Source organism: Gorilla gorilla, chromosome 5 (assembly GCF_029281585.2).
Source record: "Gorilla gorilla gorilla isolate KB3781 chromosome 5, NHGRI_mGorGor1-v2.1_pri, whole genome shotgun sequence".
In the NCBI taxonomy this organism is placed as follows: Eukaryota; Metazoa; Chordata; class Mammalia; order Primates; family Hominidae; genus Gorilla; species Gorilla gorilla.
Genome location: NC_073229.2, coordinates 99,525,118 through 99,544,810, shown reverse-complemented (window position 1 = coordinate 99,544,810; position 19,693 = coordinate 99,525,118). Strand labels below are relative to the sequence as shown.

General features: G+C 37.2%; 1 protein-coding gene across 1 annotated transcript in view; it reads left to right on the top strand.

Annotated features, from left to right (window-relative positions):
* Positions 1-19,693, top strand: part of FILIP1 (filamin A interacting protein 1) — a 137,212-nt gene that overhangs the window by 1,570 nt on the left and 115,949 nt on the right. The window contains exon 2 of the mRNA XM_019029496.4: positions 15,317-15,598. Within this exon, the coding sequence (XP_018885041.2) occupies positions 15,317-15,598 (282 nt within the window). The remainder of the gene's footprint in view (positions 1-15,316; positions 15,599-19,693) is intronic.

The following is a 19,693-nucleotide window of genomic DNA, read 5'->3' as shown; positions in this document are numbered from 1 at the left end:
GACTGGGTGATTTATAAACAAAAGAGGTTTAATTGATTCACAGTTCTGCATGTCTGGGGAGGCCTCAGGAAACTTACAATCATGGCAGAAGAGGAAGCAGGCACTTCTTACATGGCAGCAGGAGAGAGAAGTGAAGGGGGAAGAGCCCCTTATAAAACCATCAGATCTTGTGAGAACTCACTCACTAACATGAGAACAGCATGGGGGAAAATGCCCCCATGATCCAATCACCTCCCACCAGGTCCCTCTCTCAACACTTGGGGATTACAATTTAAGATGAGATTTGGGTGAGGGCACAAAGCCAAACCAAATCAACCACTCTCTTAGACTATGACATTCTTGAGGAAAGCAACATGTTTTATTTTTGTGTGTGTGTCTTTGCATCCAGCATGGTGCTGGTGTGCTTGTTATGCAGTATCGTGGGACACAAAAAAAGTTTGTGAAATGAAATATAACCCATAGTTTTCATGCTGAGAAAGCCTGGGGTGTAACAGTAAAAGATCAGTATCATATTTCCTTGACTTCATTTCTACCTGAACTATTGTAGACCCTTCTCTTCACTTTCTGCCAGGTTAATTTAAGAGGTGGTCCCCAGGGCATGTTCCTTAGGCCTTCCAAACACTGTTCTGCTCCTGAGCTGCCTTTGAAGATTGTTTGATGCCTCTGCTACCTCTTCTGGTTCCAACAGGGACCATTCAGGAGTGCCCCCAAATCCACTTCCTGTCTCCTGCATAGCCAGTTCTTACAGAGCCTTTCCTGGTGTGCTTCTATTTACACCTGCTAGGGGCCTCAGCTTTGGCTGCATGCCTGTAGAGGCATCCTGAGGAACCCATTCCCTGCTATGCACAACATTCCTTCTCCCCTTGGAAAGTAACATTGACCTTGGATCAAGCTTGTAGATGGAGCACAGCTTCTTCTTGTTGGACAATTCCTCTCCAGGACGTTTCTTTGACCACCCTACACACAGAGTTGGCCTCTTGCTTCCACCCATCCCCCTTGCATTTCTGTTTGCCATCCAGGCTTGTCTGGACTGGACCCAAACTCAATTGGTTTCGGAGGATAGATGGATAATAAACAGTGATGCTGGCAGAGTAGTTGTGTATGAAACCCCTGAGAACTAAAAATTCTTCTTTTTTTCTAAATTGAAACATGAAACTCTCTTGGTGTAGCTTTTGTTTTTCCCCTTAGGTACAGAGAAGAATTTCTCTGCAATAACAAAAAAACGTAGTGCAAACATAGTAATAAACACATGGCAATTGACTCTTAGTGCTAAAGAGGTAATAGTGAGTAATAAGGATTGTGGTAAACTAGCTAGTAAATGCTCCATCTAAATGGATAAGCTACTACCCAACTCCGGCTAAATGTAGCTATGCAGGACTAAAGGTCAAGTGGTGCCAAATATTCTGACTTTTTCAACAAAATCTAAATGGATTATTTGTGAAATCTGATACAAAAATGTCTCATTAAGCACACACACACTGAAACCATGTCTGCAAAGAAGGTTTGGTCAGTTGGGCATCATTTTGTAATCCACAAGTCTAAACTCTCAAGCAGGGACCCTGCTGGAAAATGAATGATAATGTGGCAAATGTGGCATATAATCCTTTCATGGAAATAATAACAGTTAATATTATTTTTATCCAACCAAGACAAGTATTTCTAGTTTAACTTTGAGAAGGCAGAGTTGCTGGTTGAAATAGGTAGATATACTGGGGCTGGGGCTTCTTTGCAATTTTCTGGACTTAACTTAGTCCTACTTTGTCCTAGAGCATTGTTTCTCCATGTTTGGTCTTGGGACTAACAGCATCAGCATCACCTAGAAACTTGTGAGAAATGCAAATTCTCAGGCCCCACCCCAGTCTCACAAATTCAGAAACTCTGGAGGTGGTGACCAATAATCTGTTAACAAGCTCTCCAGGGGATTCTGAGGTACACTGAAGCTTGAGCACCACTGCCCTAGGCTTTTAGAGGGAGCTTTTCCACTTGCAGTATGCTCCTGGAGCCCTGCAGGCTGGTATAGTCTTGGTACTCCTGCTCCTCCACCCTCAACACCGGGTTTTAGAAGCAAAGATATGCCTGATATGTGAACCGTGGGTTCAGCTTGGCTTTCCAAGAAAGTAATATTGGACTGAGACTCAAACGAGGAGGCTGGCACTTAGCAAAGAAAAGGGGATTTGAGAATTAAGTATGTTGAGAGGGAAGAGGAGGAAAAAGATATGTCTGCTGTGTTCTTCTTCCCCTCTTTCTGCCAGGGCTTATTTCACAAAGAAGAATAAGCTAGCAATATGATTTAAAGAAAGACCTTCCTCACTCTTCCTTCAACCCACCCTCTTTAAAAATGGCTACTTCTATTTTAATTTCAATCAAAGATCCTCTAGTGTTAACAAACAAAGACAGTGAGGAATATACAGTTACAGTAGTCATGCTGCCATGTGATTTAAATTTAACCAACTTGATTTCTCAACACCATTCTGTAATTCTGGAAGAGTGAGAGTTCAAAAGGATATAAGGGGTCATGTTTGGGCTTGGGGCACATTTCAAGGAAGTGAGGGATAGAGAGGCCTCTTCAAAAGCAGAATATCACTGGGATTTCATTTTAAAATTTTAGAGAAACATAGAAGAGGAGCACGGAAGGGAAAATGAGAAATGTGTCTAAAATAAGGAGGTGAGGTGGGGCAGAGAGAGACGCAATCGATAGTTTTGGGGCAGAGTACTCCTGTACCATTCCCTCTTAATGAGAGGTCCTCACCACCCTCCTCTGAGAGGAGCTGTACAGTCATTTCATTGTTGGAAAGACTGAACTCTGGCTGCCTCCAGGCCCCATATGAGTCTTCTTGCTTTTCTTTTTCAAAATTAGAAAAAGAAGAATAGTGATGAGACTTAAAGGAAAATTTCTTTGCATGCATAGCCTGAAAGTCCTATAGTACTTTATAGTTTATAAAACTGTAACCAGTATTATATTTCAAAGTTAAGATACACGTAAAAGTCAGGGGCAAAAGTCTAATGATTGATTTTTTATGACTGAATTCAACTTTGCTCTTTACTTACCTGTCCTATACTCCTTCCTTGTAATCCTTGCCAGAGGTAAACTTAATCTATATATTTTCCAGTAAAATTTTATCTGGTGATTATTTTGTTGTTATTACATTCATGTGTAAGTCAATCCTAGACCAAATCAAAATTCCATTATCGTCTTTCCTTTGCCTTCTCCCAAGCTCTCCTCCTTTATATCTTGGGGTATCACACAAACACTGAACATCAGTGTTGGGGAGTGGGAGGGAAGTTTGCTAGCATGGTAGTCTGGTGGAAGTAATGGGGGAAGCACATCCAGTATCTAGTTTAGACTGGTTTCCCTGCTGCCATCGGGACTGGTTACATAATTTGGAGGGTCCCGTGCAAAATGAAAATGTGGGGCTGCTTGTTCAAAAATAAGAATTTCAAGATAGCTACAGCAGAGCATTAAACTGAGTGCAGGGCCCTGTGTAACTGTAATGGGTCACATGCCTGTGAAGCCCATCCTGCCCGTACCCTCTGTTGTCGTCTCTCAGCTTGGCCTCTGTTGAAGTAGTGCCCATGGTTCTTTCTTGTAAAATGCCCCTATCTCTACTGCTGTCTTGGAATCCCACCATAATTCACACAAAGGCTGCAGAGTCCTTCAAGTGTAGCTGTGCCTTCCATTTCAGCCCCAGTTTGGGTGATCTGCTTGAAGCCATCTGCCTTGGTGACTCTCCTGTTAGCATGTCAGCTGCCTCTCCAAGCTACCTTCCACTTTTGCTGGGCACATGGCCACTTCGGTATCTCCTCTATATACTTAGTGGGCATTCATTGCTATCACCTCCTTTCTACAGTCACATATAGCTAGAACTGTATTTCCTGTCTGCATGTCGCATGGCATGGCCAATGTCAGCGGAATCCTACTCTCAATTTTTACCCATGAAACAGAATGTCGGGTTCTTCCACCTTAGATTCCTCAGACTTTGTGGGAGAACCCTTTTATGTTCATGTCCTCTTTCAGTTTATCTGGAAGAGAAGAAGTGGCATTTTTTTTCTTCTCTCTTATTTTCAGTCATTTTCTAATTACTGTAAACCAGAGGACAGAATGAGGAATGGCAGAAACCATTTATATTTCTCCCAGTTTAAATACACTCATCATTTCTGTCACATAGTCTCGATCAGGGTTGGCAAACTAAGAACTAAGGGTCAACTCCAGCAACACCCATTCATGTATGTATTGTTTGTTGCTGCTTTTGTGCTACAATAATACAGTTGAGTAGATGCAACAGAGACCATATGGCCTGCAAAGCCTAAAATATTTAATGTCTGCCTCTTAAAGAAAACGTTTGCCAACCCCTGTGCTAGATGCTCACAGTTGAAAGTAAAGTAGTTTTGTCCCTGGTGCTACCTATATGAGGATAATGAGAGGTATTCGATGACTCCAATAGTTAATCTAGCATTGGTTAATGCTTCTTGCCTTAATATTTCTAGTAAATACTTTCACATACATATGGAGAGTAGAACAGGCATTATGATTTCACATACATACACAGTGGGTAGTACATCTAATACTTTATTGTCCTCATTTTACAGATGAGGACACTGTGGGTTGGAGAGTTAAGTGACTTGTCCAGCATTACAGAATATGTGTGTGGGGTTAGGGATGCAGCTCCTTTGATTCCTTGGGGTTAATGGCAAACATCTCTAGGAGGATTCAGCATGTTAAGGAAACAAATGCTAAGGATGTTGATGTATGAGGTGATGAGACACCTTAAGGCCAGTGTGGAGCTGGGTGTGTGCTGAGGTAGGGTGGCTGGAGGGCAGAGAAGATAGGAGTCTAAGGGCCATTATGTGTTTGAAAACATTATTCCAAACGGTGATGACTCATTTTCTTATATACTTCCTGCCCACGCTGAATCTGAAACTTCTGCATTGTGGCATGACATTTTAGATAAAATAAATTTCTAGCGCACCTTAATTAGTTCATCACAAAGCTCTTCAACTTTATGGCTCTTGTCAGCCTTTGCATTCACATAGCAACTAAGTTTATGCTGATTGCTTGACAGTATTCAGAGTGATAAACATCTTTAAACATCAAATAAACATCTTTGACAATCATGTGGTTTCAGTTGCATTCACAGGATGTGTTTTAATAGGAATAATTTTTACATTTCTCCTTTCTTGGTTTATGTAGTAGCTATGTCTGTTTTCAATTTAGGCTGTATATGCTTTGATCTAATCTAAGACAAGGGATCTCAGGGCCAATTAGAAGAGACAGAAGTTGGGAGGAGTTCAAAAAAGACACAACTTGAGTTCATACATTACAACTGATTTTAAGTTATTCTTTTATGTTATGAAATGCTCTAGGGATTTGGAAGTAAAGGCATTTAAAGGATACCTGAATATAGTTGACGTGTGTACAGGCGATTAGAACACATGAAGTCATAAGCAGCACACAGATGGGGTGATCTGTGCTGTATTTAATTTTTTTTCTTTGTCAGCATAAAGCAATGATATCATCCAAATCACAGCATGTCTTTCACCCCATGGAGGTTAACTTGTCTTATGAACATTGACCATCAACTGGGATTTGCCTCACATTTCTGGAAAATGCAATAAAGTTGGGAATATTTGCTATATAAAGACAAATATTTTTCTATCAGGAAATTTTGTACAGTTGGCTTAATAGAATAATTAATCCACAGACTAGAATTTTAAAAATTCAGTTACTTTAAAAAAACAGTTCTACTCATCCAGTTGTCATAAAATGTTTCTGTTTCTGGAGTCTTAATGACTTTTCCAATCCAAGAAGTAGAAAGTCAAGACTGTGAGGGCAAAGTTACACTTCACCTCCTTTGAAAACCTCAAGTATTGAGGAGTAGAAGGGCAGTGTGAGGAAGAAATGGGGAAAGAGAATGTGGTCTTAGAAGAACGAGTTATTGCACAAATAAAAGAAAAAATTTTATTGGAATAGTGGGATTCTTTATCATTTATTATTGTTTGAGACTTCTTGGGGGATGCTATGCCCTGTGACTAAACTTATTTCAGTCCATAACAAGGTGACTGTAAATGCATTTGTATTGCAGTAGTATTGATGTGATGGCTAAAGCTTCCATTCAGACTTCTTGCACATGGAGAATCCAAACAGACCTGTGTTCTAGCTCAGGCTTTCCCAGGTGCTGGCCATATTGTTTGGGCAAATGGCTACAAGTCTGTAAGCCTCATTTTCCTTATAAGAAGTATAATTATAGTACTTGCTTTAGCAGGCTGTTATCAGTGTGTCAGGAAATGATTGGTGCAAAGGTAATAGTGGTTCCAGTCCATGAATTTTAAATCATTAAAACTAAGCTCAAACACATCTTTATTAATCAAAATAGGGATGATTACAATCAATACATTTTTGCCAATGAGAAATAAGTTTGTTTAATCCTGTAGCATAAAAATCCATGCTTCAGGATTCGATGAACTCTTGGAAAGCATTTTCTGGATCCTGCTAGTTGTGGAAGTGTTTTCCCAGCAAAAAGTTGTCAAGATGCTTGAAGGAGTAGTAGTAGGTTGGCAAGAGGTCAGGTGAGTATGGCGGATGAGGCAAAACTTCATAGCCCAATTTGTTTAACTTTTGAAGAGTTGGTTGTGCAATGTGTGGTCCGGCGTTGTTGTGAATAACTGGGCCCTTTCTCTTGACCAAGGCCAGCTGCAGGCATTACAGTTTTCAGTGCATCTTATCGATTTGCTAAGCATATTTCTCAGATGTAATGGTATCGCTGGGATTCAGAAAGCTGTAGTAGCTCAGCCAGGCAGCAAACCACCAGACAGTGACCGTGACCTTTTTTTGGTGCAAGTTTGGCTTTGGGAAGTGCTTTGGAGCTTCCTCTAAGTCCAACCACTGAGCTGGCCTTCACCGATTGTCGTATAAAATCCACTTTTTGTTGCGCATCACAATCAGGTCGAGAAATGGTTCAATGTTATTGTGTAGAATAGAGAAATGGTTCAATGCTATTGTGTAGAGTAAGAGAAGACAGCACTTCAAAATGACAAATTTTTTAATTTTTCCTCAGCTCTGGAGGCACCCACTTATCAAGCTTTTTCACCTTTCCAATTTGCTTCAAATGCTGTACAACGTAGAATGGTAGACATTGAGTTCTTCAGCAACTTCTCGTGTAGTTGTAAAAGAATCAGCTTTGATAATTGCTCCCAATTGGTCATTGTCAACTGATGGCCAGCCACTGTGCTCCTTTTCTTCAAGGCTCTTATCTCCTTTGCAAAACTTATTGAACTACCACTGCACTGTACGTTTCTTAGCAATTCCTGGAACAAATGTGTTGTTGATGTTGCCAGTTGTCTCCGTTGCTTTACTACCCATTTTGAACTCAAATAAGAAAATCCCTCAAATTTGCTTTTTGTAACATCATTTCCATAGTCCAAAATAAATATAAAATAAATAACAAGTAATAATTGATCAGCAAAAAAAGCAAGAAATGTACATTAAAATGATGTATAACATAAAACCATTTATTTAAGAATGTATTCCAATATCAAATGGCAAATTTCAACAATGCAAAAACTGCAGTTGCTTTTGCACCAATGTCTATCAGGTGGTTAAGCCACTGCTCAGTGCATCATAAGCTCTTCAGTTAATGTCAGCTATTATTATTGCAAACAAAGGTAATATTTAAGAATAATTCAGCAAATAGAGACTGCTGAGATAATGTTTAAGGTACTTGTCTTTCTGGCTACCAATAGGCTTGTTTTGTTAGTGGTGGGAAAATGGCTGATTCTTATTCAGTTCTGAGCCTGATGAAATACAGGAAGAAATTCTAGTCCTGGCTAACTAGGAGTCTGGTAATTTTCCAGACATTTCAAAACTTTAATTAAACTAAATGGTGACATTCCCTTTTCTTCAGAGGCCAGATGGTATTACTAAAATGTCTGAAAAAAATTATAGTAATCAAGTAGAAAAAGTAAAGGTAAAATTTACCAGAAAACAAAAGAACTTTCATAATCACTTAAATGTGAGGGTCTTACTCTTTTTGTTTAATCAATGATTATATATTACATGCTATGTCTAGTAGTGACAGTGACATCAGAATTATAATAATAAAGAATTATAAATATAAAAATATTTTAACATGTACTTGAGGTTCAAGGATGAATCACTGATGTTGAAAATGCCAGAAAAAATTATGTCATTATGTCATCACCACTGTATATAACAGTATATTACTAGATAGTTAAATGCTTTTCTCTTTTATATAATTGAAAGTAACCTTTTTCTGTGATTGAAGTAAAAAGGAAAAAAGTTAAAAACCCTGTTATAGATACTGGAAGTGAGTATAAAAAAGTGAAGTGTAATACCCACGCTGTAAGATCACAGATCCTGAAGTCATGGGATGTGTTTAGGAAATATTCATGGGACATGAGTCCTGGTTCCAACTATTCCATTGATCAGCCGTGTGACTCTGAGCCTCAATTTCCTCAGTCGTAGGAGTAGAGGGGCTAGCATGCTAGTTATTTTAGGAAGATAAAATAGAAACGCTATTCTTATGCAAAGTTGTTTGCACTCTAGATTAGTCAACAAGATTAATACCAGGAGCCATTCAAGAACCACGCTAGACAGTATTATTAAGCCCTAAATGGGTGGTACAAACCAGATGTGCTACGGGAGTTTAGCAGAGGAAGTCAGTACGAGCTGAAGTAGGGAAGAGAGATGTTGTGGAGGGACAGTGAGGAGGAGTAGTGAGGAAGGGTGCTGATGTTTCAGGCTCAGTGACAAGGATATAGTACAAGAAGTTCCAGCCTCGAGTTTGAGGGATCCGGTTGAATCTTGCGGTAACCACCGAGGACTCAAGTCTCATGAGTATTTCCTAAACATATACCATGACTTAAGGATCTGGGACCTGTGTCCTGGTTACCCTGTTGCCCTGTGGAGCCGATACATCCCTAGCTTTAGAGTAATTGGGAAAATTCAAACAATTTGCATCTCTTTTACTTTCTACACTGCCAGCATTTAGATGCCCAAGTACGTTCCCACTCATCTATCCACTTTCCATCCTGCAAAATTGTGTTGACATCTCTCATCCTCATCTGCTGTCATTTACACTCCTATTTTCTCTGTCATCTTTTGTTTCTTTATTTTATTTTAGTGTGTTTCAGAAGAGAGTGGAAATAAATGCAAGTTTTAATTCACCATGTTTATCCCAAAGTGCACGTTACTATCATGAAAATTTTATTATTTTAGTGTTAGAAATCTCTCCAAATATTGCTAATTGCTTTTGGCATCTGTTAACAACAAGTGTATCTAAATATTTCTCCTTTCTAATTATATTTTATCTAGTTACTTTAATTGGAAGCAATGAGTTCTATAAACCTATATTCTAATATGTAAAATGTTATAAATTCAAACCATCAAATGGTGTCTATCAATAGGTATTTCAATGATTTGAAGAAGTCTTATTAAATGTCCTTAAACAGATTATGTTTGGGGCAATAACAATAATATAAGCAAGTGTGAAAAGTGCCAAGTAATTAATACAGAGAACAAGCAAATGTACAAAATTACCCAGGAGGGAGAAATGGCACATGTTGGAATAGTCAGACGAGGCCTGAAGAGTACAAGGGAAGAATAGGCCATTTTAAGAAAGAAATTCATGAGTGAAGATATAAAAATAAAATATTCCAGACATAATTTGTAATCAGTGACTAAACAAACATGATAAATGTATGGGAGGCATTGAAAGGTAAGACTGGAAATACAATTTTTTGGAAAGTGGAGGATCTTGAATAGTAGGTCATGGCTAGTGGAATGGAAAGTAAAGGACAGCTACAGGACACATTATGATAGAAGAGTCCATCAATTTGGGGATTTTAATTAAAATGTTGGTAAGAAAGGTTACCATCTATTACCATTCAAAGTTTAAAACTCAAATTGTACATTCTTTTAGACTCCATGCTAATTTTAAAAGATTTCTTATTTCATGGCAGTTCCCTGATCTATTCTCTTGTTATTTTTTGTCTTTTTTTTTTTTTTCTGGAAATTTTTCTGGGCCTACTGGTATTGTTCTTGAAAGATATTAAACAGAACGTCATAAAATATTTCACCATAGTTTTAAGCTGGAGTAGAATAATATTTTTCTATTTGCCACAGTATGATATTTCCTTGGCCTTTTCATGACAACATCACTGCAGTGACTCCAAGAGAATCCCTTTCTCTGAATTCTAACATTTTGTGAAATTACTTACAGGAATTTTCAATTAGTCTGAATAGATCTACCCTAATAGGATAAAAAATACTTTAAGTAAAAACCTTAGTTATTTTTTAGGATTTAGTAAATGTAGGTAATTAGAAGTAAAACAAATATTTAACATGGCTTGTTGCATAAATAGGATGAAGACAAGAAAGGAAAATTTAGAGGCAACTTGGGAACATTTCTGAGCAATATATGCTATAGAATTCGTGATAACCTCATGAGAAATGTTTGAACATTTCATGAGTTGGGATATTTATATGCGGATTTAACCAATAAGATAACGCACACAGGAAGTAATCTGGCATTGATAGGGAATAAACTAGTTGATTTAATTGGTCTTTTGCATCTGAAAATTCACTGATGACATAAAACTAGAACAGATGTTTTCTTTTTGAATTTTGGGTGCTTTGGGTATTGTCATTTACGTGTAAGAGAAAGAGTCAGGACAGTTCTGTGGTAATGCTCTGGAAGCTCCACTTGCAGCAGGCCTTTTGCCAGGCCACCTTGTAAAATCTCGGCTTTTCTGTAATTATGTGCTTTCCTTTTTTGCTATGATAATTTTTCCTCATAATTCTATAATTTTAAAATAGAAATTAAATATATAAAATTATTATGGCATCTCATTCTATGCACTAGGTAGGTTCTTGAAAATATATATAGATAAAATAAAACCAGGAACAGACAGGGGTTGGATACCTGAGAAGCATAGCAAAGATGCCAAAACCTAATTTATACAGAAAAGAAGTTTTTGTTGGTGGTGGGATGGGGAGTATTTTGACCAATGTTGAATCATAACACAAAAATACAAATCTGGAAAGGAGCAAGAGCAAAGGTGAGAGTGCTAGGGAGAAAATTCAAGGTCAAGATTTGCAAGAGCTAAGGAAGTCTGGGAACTAGAATTTCTGTAGACATTTTTTGTTTCCTTTTTTTTCTTTTCTTGTTCAAATGCTCTAGAAATACTTGTTAATTCAGCATAAATGACTAAAAGGCTTTACATTTGCTTATTCCTGTGATATTTTTCATCTGACAGTATGCTCTGGCATTGTCCAATTAATGGGAGGCTGCAGGGGGTGGGGGGGACGCAGATGAAAAGGAGAGAGGACCATAGATAAAAGAGGGAGGCTCAGAATAACATTTGATCTTTCTTTTCTTCACACTCTAGTTAGCAAATTCCATGTAAATTATTGTTGACTACTATGAAAGGAAAAGTAAGTATATTTTATGAACTATGTTAAGATAATTTGCTTATCAAAGAGAAGCATCTGTGCTCCAGTTAACACTGATTTTTTAAAAAGGGTTATAAAACGTGATTTGAATCTTCAGTTTATTTATATATTTTTCTTGGGGAGAACTTTTTTTTAAAGGATATACACTGGGATGATTCGAAGGCATTCTTGGCTTCTTTCAGAAAATGCTATCTACACGCCTTAAACTTGCAGCCATGCAATCAACTGTAGGAAGCCTAAGGAGTTCTGGATGCCTTTTCTGTTACCTGCCTGCTCCCCTTGTAAGCACAATAGACAGGATTTGGCCAACACTGATGAAGTGTTTACTATTGTTCAGCTCCAGGGCTTTTAACACAATGAGTCTGTAATTGTCCCTGTTCAGACTTTACATCCTGTTTTCATAACTGTACCCTTAATAATTGACCAGATTGCTTCTCAGGAAGACTTTTGAATGATTCATCATCTTAGAAGTTCTGCAGAAGGTTAAGTATTTCAGAAAACATATTATTGCTGAGTAACCTAATTTAAATTGCTATGTGAGTGTTGCAAGAGTGTCTGTGGAGGAAGACATATATATGGATTTCTCAAATTTTGTTATGTGAAGTGAGAAAACATCTTAGCATTTGTAGCTTTTTCTCTTTTTTGAGACAGAGTCTTGCTCTGTCGCCCAGGCTGGAGTGCAGTGGCACAATCTCGGCTCACTACAACCTCTGCCTCCCAGGTTCAAGTGATTCTCCTGCGTCAGTCTTCCTAGTAGCTGAGATTACAGGTGCACGCCACCATGCCCAGCTAATTTTTGTATTTTTAGTAGAGACGGGGTTTTGCCATGTTGGCCAGGCTGGTCTTGATCTCCTGACCTTAGGTGATCCACCCACCTTGGCCTCCTAAAGTGCTGGGATTATAGGTGTGAGCCACCGTGCCTGGCCTCTGACTTTTTCTTGATCCCCTGATTTATCAGGGATAGCCCCTCTTCCAATTAGCATATGTTTAAGAACTTCAAGGAAAGCTGTAAGGAAAGCTGTATAGTGGGTTAGTATTTAGTGTCCGACCTGAATTCAAATTCTAGTTTTTCTCTCCACTAGGAGTAGCTGTGTGATACAGGAAAAGATATTTAATTTATTTAAACCTCAGTAGCTTCATCTATAAACCTGAGAGAAATAGCACCTACTTCACAGGGTTGATGTAAATACTAAACAAGGTGCTGTATGAAAAATGCTTCCTATACTGTGTAACACTTAAGAAGCAGTAAGTGAGAGCTATTAAAAATATGAAGAGTATAAATGTCACTAAATGTGACACATGCAAGTCCATTATTGCTTGGATGTTTTCCCCCTCCAAAATAGAATAAAGCATTTTAAAATGTACATTATTTATAGCAGACTTAGTTATTCTTTTGAGAAATTATGTTTATCTTCCTCATAGATGCTAATTCCTTGCTAAAACATTCTTGATTCATTTGTTATTGCTGAGTACTTTTGTATTCCTGAGATAGAACAGGTGCTCATGCTGACTTCATTGTGAAGATAGATAGAAGACCTCATTTATCTAACCGAGAAAGGACTAAAAATCTTTATGTTCATGCCAAAGGAAAAGTAATTAATGTGAAATTTCAATATCAGAAAAGAAAAATATTTGTTAAGACAAAATTAACCTCATGGGTCTACCACATGAGATTTTCCATCAGCCAAAGTGAATTAATGTGGAAGGGAATAGGAGACTAAAGCTTTCAACCTGAATAATGATATAAAATAATTACATAATTCTAAAATGGGTGGAATTTTTTGTGTAAAAGCCATTAATATAATACTATAATAAACTTTATTTTAAAATATTAATTTCAGAATGAAATTTTTAGAAAGAACTAATATAAAATTGATACTAATAGATTATTTTCTGTATGTTTGCAGATATAATTGTGATTGAGTAAATGCATGTAACATAATACAATCAGATTTAAATACTGTGTAAGATTAAGCACTTCCTGTGCTTTGGGAACTATTGTCTGGGATTTCTGTTAACTCATGATTTAATGATTTAAATTAAAGTTGTCAAATCAATATTTGATATGTCATCTCAAAGAGCTTTAAGATCTTATAGAGAAAATTATTTCAGATAAAAGGAATTCACATGTGGTATGAAGTCGTACAGAATCACAATTCAGTTTGGGAAGTCCATGTGTCTTAACTGTGAGCCATAACAGGTCATGAGTTAAATTTGAAACTCTTTATTCATCACTTCTTTTTTTTTTTTTTGGATTGGGGCTTTAGTCAGTCCATTCTGCCCACAAATAAGCTGTGATAAAATACAGTAGGTTTGTTCCAAAGTGCTCTGGCTTCCATTACAAAGAAACTTCTATTCTTTGTTGACTAGGGAAACACAAAAGATACTCTAAAATTGGGAACTAATCATTGAATGAACCAGAAAACAGGGTGCTAGCGTCAAGAAATATTCCTTTGGTTTATATTGTTAAAAGCTGGGGTGCTGTAGAAAGTTCACACACACATAAAGGCGTCCATTTGCTTACGAGTTCAATTTTTAAAAAAACAGCATTAATGTAGATTTCAAGATTCATTGGAAGAATTGGATATTCACTATCTGAAAGGAAACATCACACTGTGTTAATTTTTATGTTACAAACTTAATGTTTTTTAAAAATCTTTCGTTAGTTTCTTAAGTATGGTTGGGTTAATAAAGGAAATTTACTTTCATATAACAAAGTCCCTATATTTTATCTGGAATGAGTGATGAAAATCTTTTTGCTTAGCTGTTCATGGTAAGGGCTATTTATACTGTGAGTTTTTAAATAAGCCCATGAGCTAATCTACTATATTTAAGGGTTTAGGCAAAATTTGAAATACACCCCCCAGGATATTAGAGCTCTCTTCACAGCACTTTGAGACCTAGCCTGTGAGTTCGGTGTGTTTGTTTGTAACATACCTGTTGGTAGAATTCTTTTGCTCAGAGACTGACAGAGAAACTGTAAAGCATTCCTCATGGGATGACTTGAATGTGCTTCTCATGGGACAAGTTAATATCTTAGCTGCTGCTTTGTCTTTTTTCCTTATTTTACCTCAAAATACTGTTTTAAGTTTTGATTTTGAAATTGATTCATTTTCTCCCAATTCTTTGTGCTCTTATTACTGTAAATGACATTAAAAGACCTGATTTTAAAATAGAGGCTATGGGAAAATAGAATTGCATATCACTAAAAATGACACCACCCTCCTCTTCCCTTTGCTTTTCCCTTTTCCTCTGTCCATTTTAAGCCCCCACCCTATGTGGGCTTTTTTTTTTTTTCCCCACTGTGACATCCAACTGGTTCCTGGCAGGGTTTCAGGTTTGATTTTTCTGATAAATAAATAAACTTTTTATTTTATCTTAGAACAGTTTTTATTTATTTTTATTTTATTTTAGAACAGTTTTTATTGATTTTTATTTTATTTCAGAACAGTTTTAGATTCATAACATTATTACAAAGCTAATACGCATATGCCCTACACCCAGTTTCCTCTATAATTGACATCTCCATTAGGATAGTATAGTACGTTTGTTACAATCAATGAACCAATATTGATATATTATTATGGGGGCTATGTAACAGCAATATGACTTAGCACTATTGATATTGACCTTGATCATTTGGCTTGAGGGGTTTGTCAGGTTAAAATCTTACTTTCATTTTTTCTGAAGACCATCAAAGGGGTTTCCTGAAAATTTTAATGACATGTTAATTTGATTTTTCCTTATTGGTGATGTGGTAAAGCTGCTATAAGTTTCTAAGTATTTAGGCAAAAATAATTTTGATGGTGGTAAAGAACATCTTATCTTTTTTTTATGTATGTGTTGTAGGTGGGAATGAGATCTCGAAACCAAGGTGGTGAAAGTGCATCTGATGGGCGTATCTCCTGTCCCAAGCCCTCCATCATCGGCAATGCTGGTGAAAAAAGTCTCTCAGAAGATGCGAAAAAGAAGAAGAAATCAAACAGGAAGGAGGATGATGTCATGGCCTCAGGAACTGTCAAACGACACCTAAAAACATCTGGAGAAAGTGAACGAAAAACTAAGAAATCCCTGGAGTTATCCAAAGAAGACCTCATCCAACTACTCAGTATAATGGAAGGGGAGTTGCAGGTAGAGTCAAACTTTCCCAACTGTTATTGTGTCTTTGGTTTCTAAGCTATAAAATAAGAGAATGTAAATCTGTTCCCCTCTCTGAATAATGAACTTTATGGGGAAAGGAGAATGTTTCCCTTATTTCTAAATCCCTAGTGCCTGGCACAAGTTTGCACTAAATAAATATTTGTTGAATGAATGCTAAATGAAAAAGTGCTGATTCCAACTTCAAACTTCTCTAGAAGCAGAAAATTTCTTCATTATATGATTTTGGTGGTGATTTAATACAGATCCTTTCGGTCAGTAGGTAATCAGTTAGGTTATCTAATTTAGATATTGACTGTGACTGAAAAATGTAGAAATGCAGTGATTATTAAAATGGAGAGTTCAGGTCAATTGCTAATTTTGCTTTTTTCTAGGAGGTAGAGTGAAAGAGAGAAGGAGAGATAGAGGTAAATAAGGCTTTGTTGAAACCAGCCTTATTGCCCAGTCTTTTCTCTCTTTTTTTAACTTTCAGCCTCAATATTCTACAACATCATAGGAATTGAGATGCACACAAATAAGCAGAGCATTGCATTCATTATGAAGAACCTAATAGTTTCCTAAGCATTTTCACATCCACTATCTCGTATGATCACAATAAAAATGTGGGTATCATCTGTATTTTATAAATGAAGAATCTGAGGCCCAGAAGGATTGAAGGTTTGTCTGGATCTCATCTCAGGCTTCCTGATTCTTCGTCCTATGCTCTTTCCTCTGCCCACCCCCACCAATCTTATTTAGTTGCTATGAGCCATGTCCCTCCCTCCCATTAAGTCTATGTTTCTAGGGACCCAGGAGGCAGGCAGGAAGTCAGGATTCTTCTGAGTTTCTGAGCCCTGAACAATTATATTTCTGGAAGTAGAGGAACAATACTTTTTTTTTTTCCTGGAGAAGATGACTTAAAGAGTGGAGCTACTGTTTTCATTTTTGTTTTTATTAGTTTCTTAGCTTGCATGAGCCTTTGAAGGAATACTATTAGGTTGGTGCAAAAATAATTACTTTAACAATTGCATGAAATAAAATCCTTGTTGGCTTATGGGTGCTGTTAGCTTTAGTGAGGTAATTGGCAACCGACTCTAAACTAGGGTGGGTCACTCTGTTCCTGTTATCATCTGTGTGTGCATACAGATAAGGAAATCCCTGGGGTAAAGAAAAACAAACAACATACAAAACTCAAGTTTAAACAAACAAACATGATTGAGCTTACCATTTACAGACTGAGAAAAATCACATTGGCATTTCACAGCAAAAGATAAAATTTTCTAGAGCAGCCACTGCTACTAAAAATAGCTTCACCACTCCCAGAAATGTGGTTAGTGTTTTTTGTCTAATAACATTGGTTGTGTACAGAGGCAGAATTACTTTACCTTTTAAGCTGCCCCCAGCCGAAAGCTATTGACCTGAGTGAAAGGTACAATTTTTGCCTTAGAAACCTTCACAAAACTACATCATTAGCTCACTTTTCTCCATCCATAAAGGCTCCTGGGAAGCCCGTGGCTCTTGCAGACTCTAATTTCTGCATAATGCTATTACATCATGGTGAACTCTGGAAAGTATTTAAGATTCATGTGTTTTTTATGTTTATAGTGGTGCTAGATAAGGTTTCAGATCCTAGATACGCAAAATATAAACTCACACTTCTGAAATATTAAAGAAATTAGTCAGACGGCTCCAAAGAAATGCATTTTGCTTTCCATTAATCTTTATAAATACAATATACCTACATTACACAATAGATATATTCTTGAGCAGCTATCAATAAATAAAAAGTGCAAGACATCATTTATGTGGGAGGCAGTGAAGAGAAGGATAATGAAGGACCTGCTATTTTAAGGAATTCCCTGGTGAATTCATTTGCAAAGCAGATAATCTATTCCATATATATATGCACACACACATATACAAGTCCATATATATAAACATATGTCCTTGTAAATGCAGATTTAGCTATGTTAGATTTGTTTAAAATGAGAAAGCTCCTATATTTAGAACTATAGATATATATTCTTGTAGTAGTAGACACTTGTCTTCTAGTAGCATTGTCATATGGGAGGTGTTGTAGCTAAGAGTGGGAGGGAGTTAACATTAGCAAATGTGGGTGGACTGGTAAAAATGTAGAAGTTATCAGCCATCATACTGAATGGGCAAAAGCTGGAAGCATTCCCTTTGAAAACCGGCACAAGACAAGGATGCCCTCTCTCACCACTCCTATTCAAGATAGTATTGGAAGTTCTGGCCAGGGCAATCAGGCAAGAGAAAGAAATAAAGTGTATTCAAATAAGAAGAGAGGAAGTCAAATTATCTCTGTGTGCAGATAACATGATTGTATATTTAGAAAACCCCATCGCCTCAGCCCAAAAACTCCTTAACCTGATAAGCAACTTCAGCAAAGTCTCAGGATACAAAATCAATGTGCAAAAATCACAAGCATTTTGATACACCAATAATAAACAGAGAGTCGAATCACAAGCAAACTCCTATTCACAATTGCTACAAAGAGAATAAAATATCTAGAAATACAACTTACAAGGGATGTGAAGGACCTCTTCAAGGAGAACTACAAAACACTGCTCAACGAAATAAGAGAGGACACAAACAAATCGAAAAACATTCCATGCTCATGGATAGGAAGAATCAATATTGTGAAAATGGCCACACTGCCCAAAGTAATTTATAGATTCAATGCTGTTCCCATCAAGCTACCACTGACTTTCTCCACAGAATTAGAAAAAACTACTGTAAATTCCATATGGAACCAAAAAAGAGCCCGCATAGCCAAGACAATCCTAAGCAAAAAGAACAAAGCTGGAGGCATCATGCTACCTGACTTCAAACTATACTACAAGCCTACAGGAACCAAAACATCATGGTACTGGTACCAAAACAGATATCTAGACCAGTGAAACAGAACAGAGGCCTCAGAAATAGCACCACACATCTACAACTATCTGATCTTTGACAAACCTGACAAAAACAAGCAATGGGGAAAGGATTTCCTTTTTAATAAATGGTGTTGGGAAAACAGGCTAGCCATATGCAGAAAACTGAAACTGGACCCCTTCCTTACACCTTATACAAAAATTAACTCAAGATGGATTAAAGATTTAAACATAAGACCTAAAACCATAAAAGTCCTAGAAGAAAACCTAGGCAATACCATTCAGGACATAGGCATGGGCAAAGACTTCTTGACTAAAACACCAAAAGCAATGGCAACAAAAGCCAAAATTGACAAATGGGATCTAATTAAACTGAAGAGCTTCTGCACAGCAAAAGAAACTATTCATCAGCATGAACAGGCAACCTACAGAATGGAAGAAAATGTTTGCAATCTATCCATCTCACAAAGGGCTAATATCCAGAATCTACAAGGAACTTAAACAAGTTTACAAGAAAAAAACAAACAACCCCATCAAAAAGTGGGCAAAAGATATGAACAGACATTTTTCAAAAGAAGATATTTATGTGGCCAACAAACATATGATAAATAGCTCATCATCACTGGTCATTTGACAAATGCAAATCGAAACCACAGTGAGATACCATCTCACGCTAGTTAGAATGGCAATCATTAAAATGCCAGGAAACAACAGATCCTGGAGAGGATGTAGAGAAATAGGAACGCTCTTACACTGTTGGTGGGAGTGTAAATTAGTTCAACCAATGTGGAAGACAGTGTGGCGATTCCTCAAAGATCTAGAACCAGAAGTACCATTTGACCCAGCAGTCCCATTACTGGGTATATACCCAAAGGAATATAAATCATTCTACTATAAAGACACATGCACACATATGTTTATTGCAGCACTATTCACAATAGCAAACTTGGAACCAACCCAAATGCCATCAATGTTAGACTGGATAAAGAAAATGTGGCACATATACACCATGGAATACTATGCAGCCATAAAAAAGAATGAGTTCATATCCTTTGCAGGGACATGGATGAAGCTGGAAACCATCATTCTCAGCAAACTAACACAGGAACAGACAACCGAACACCACATGTTCCCACTCATAAGTGAGAGTTGAACAATGAAAACATATGGGCACAGCAAGGGGAACATCACA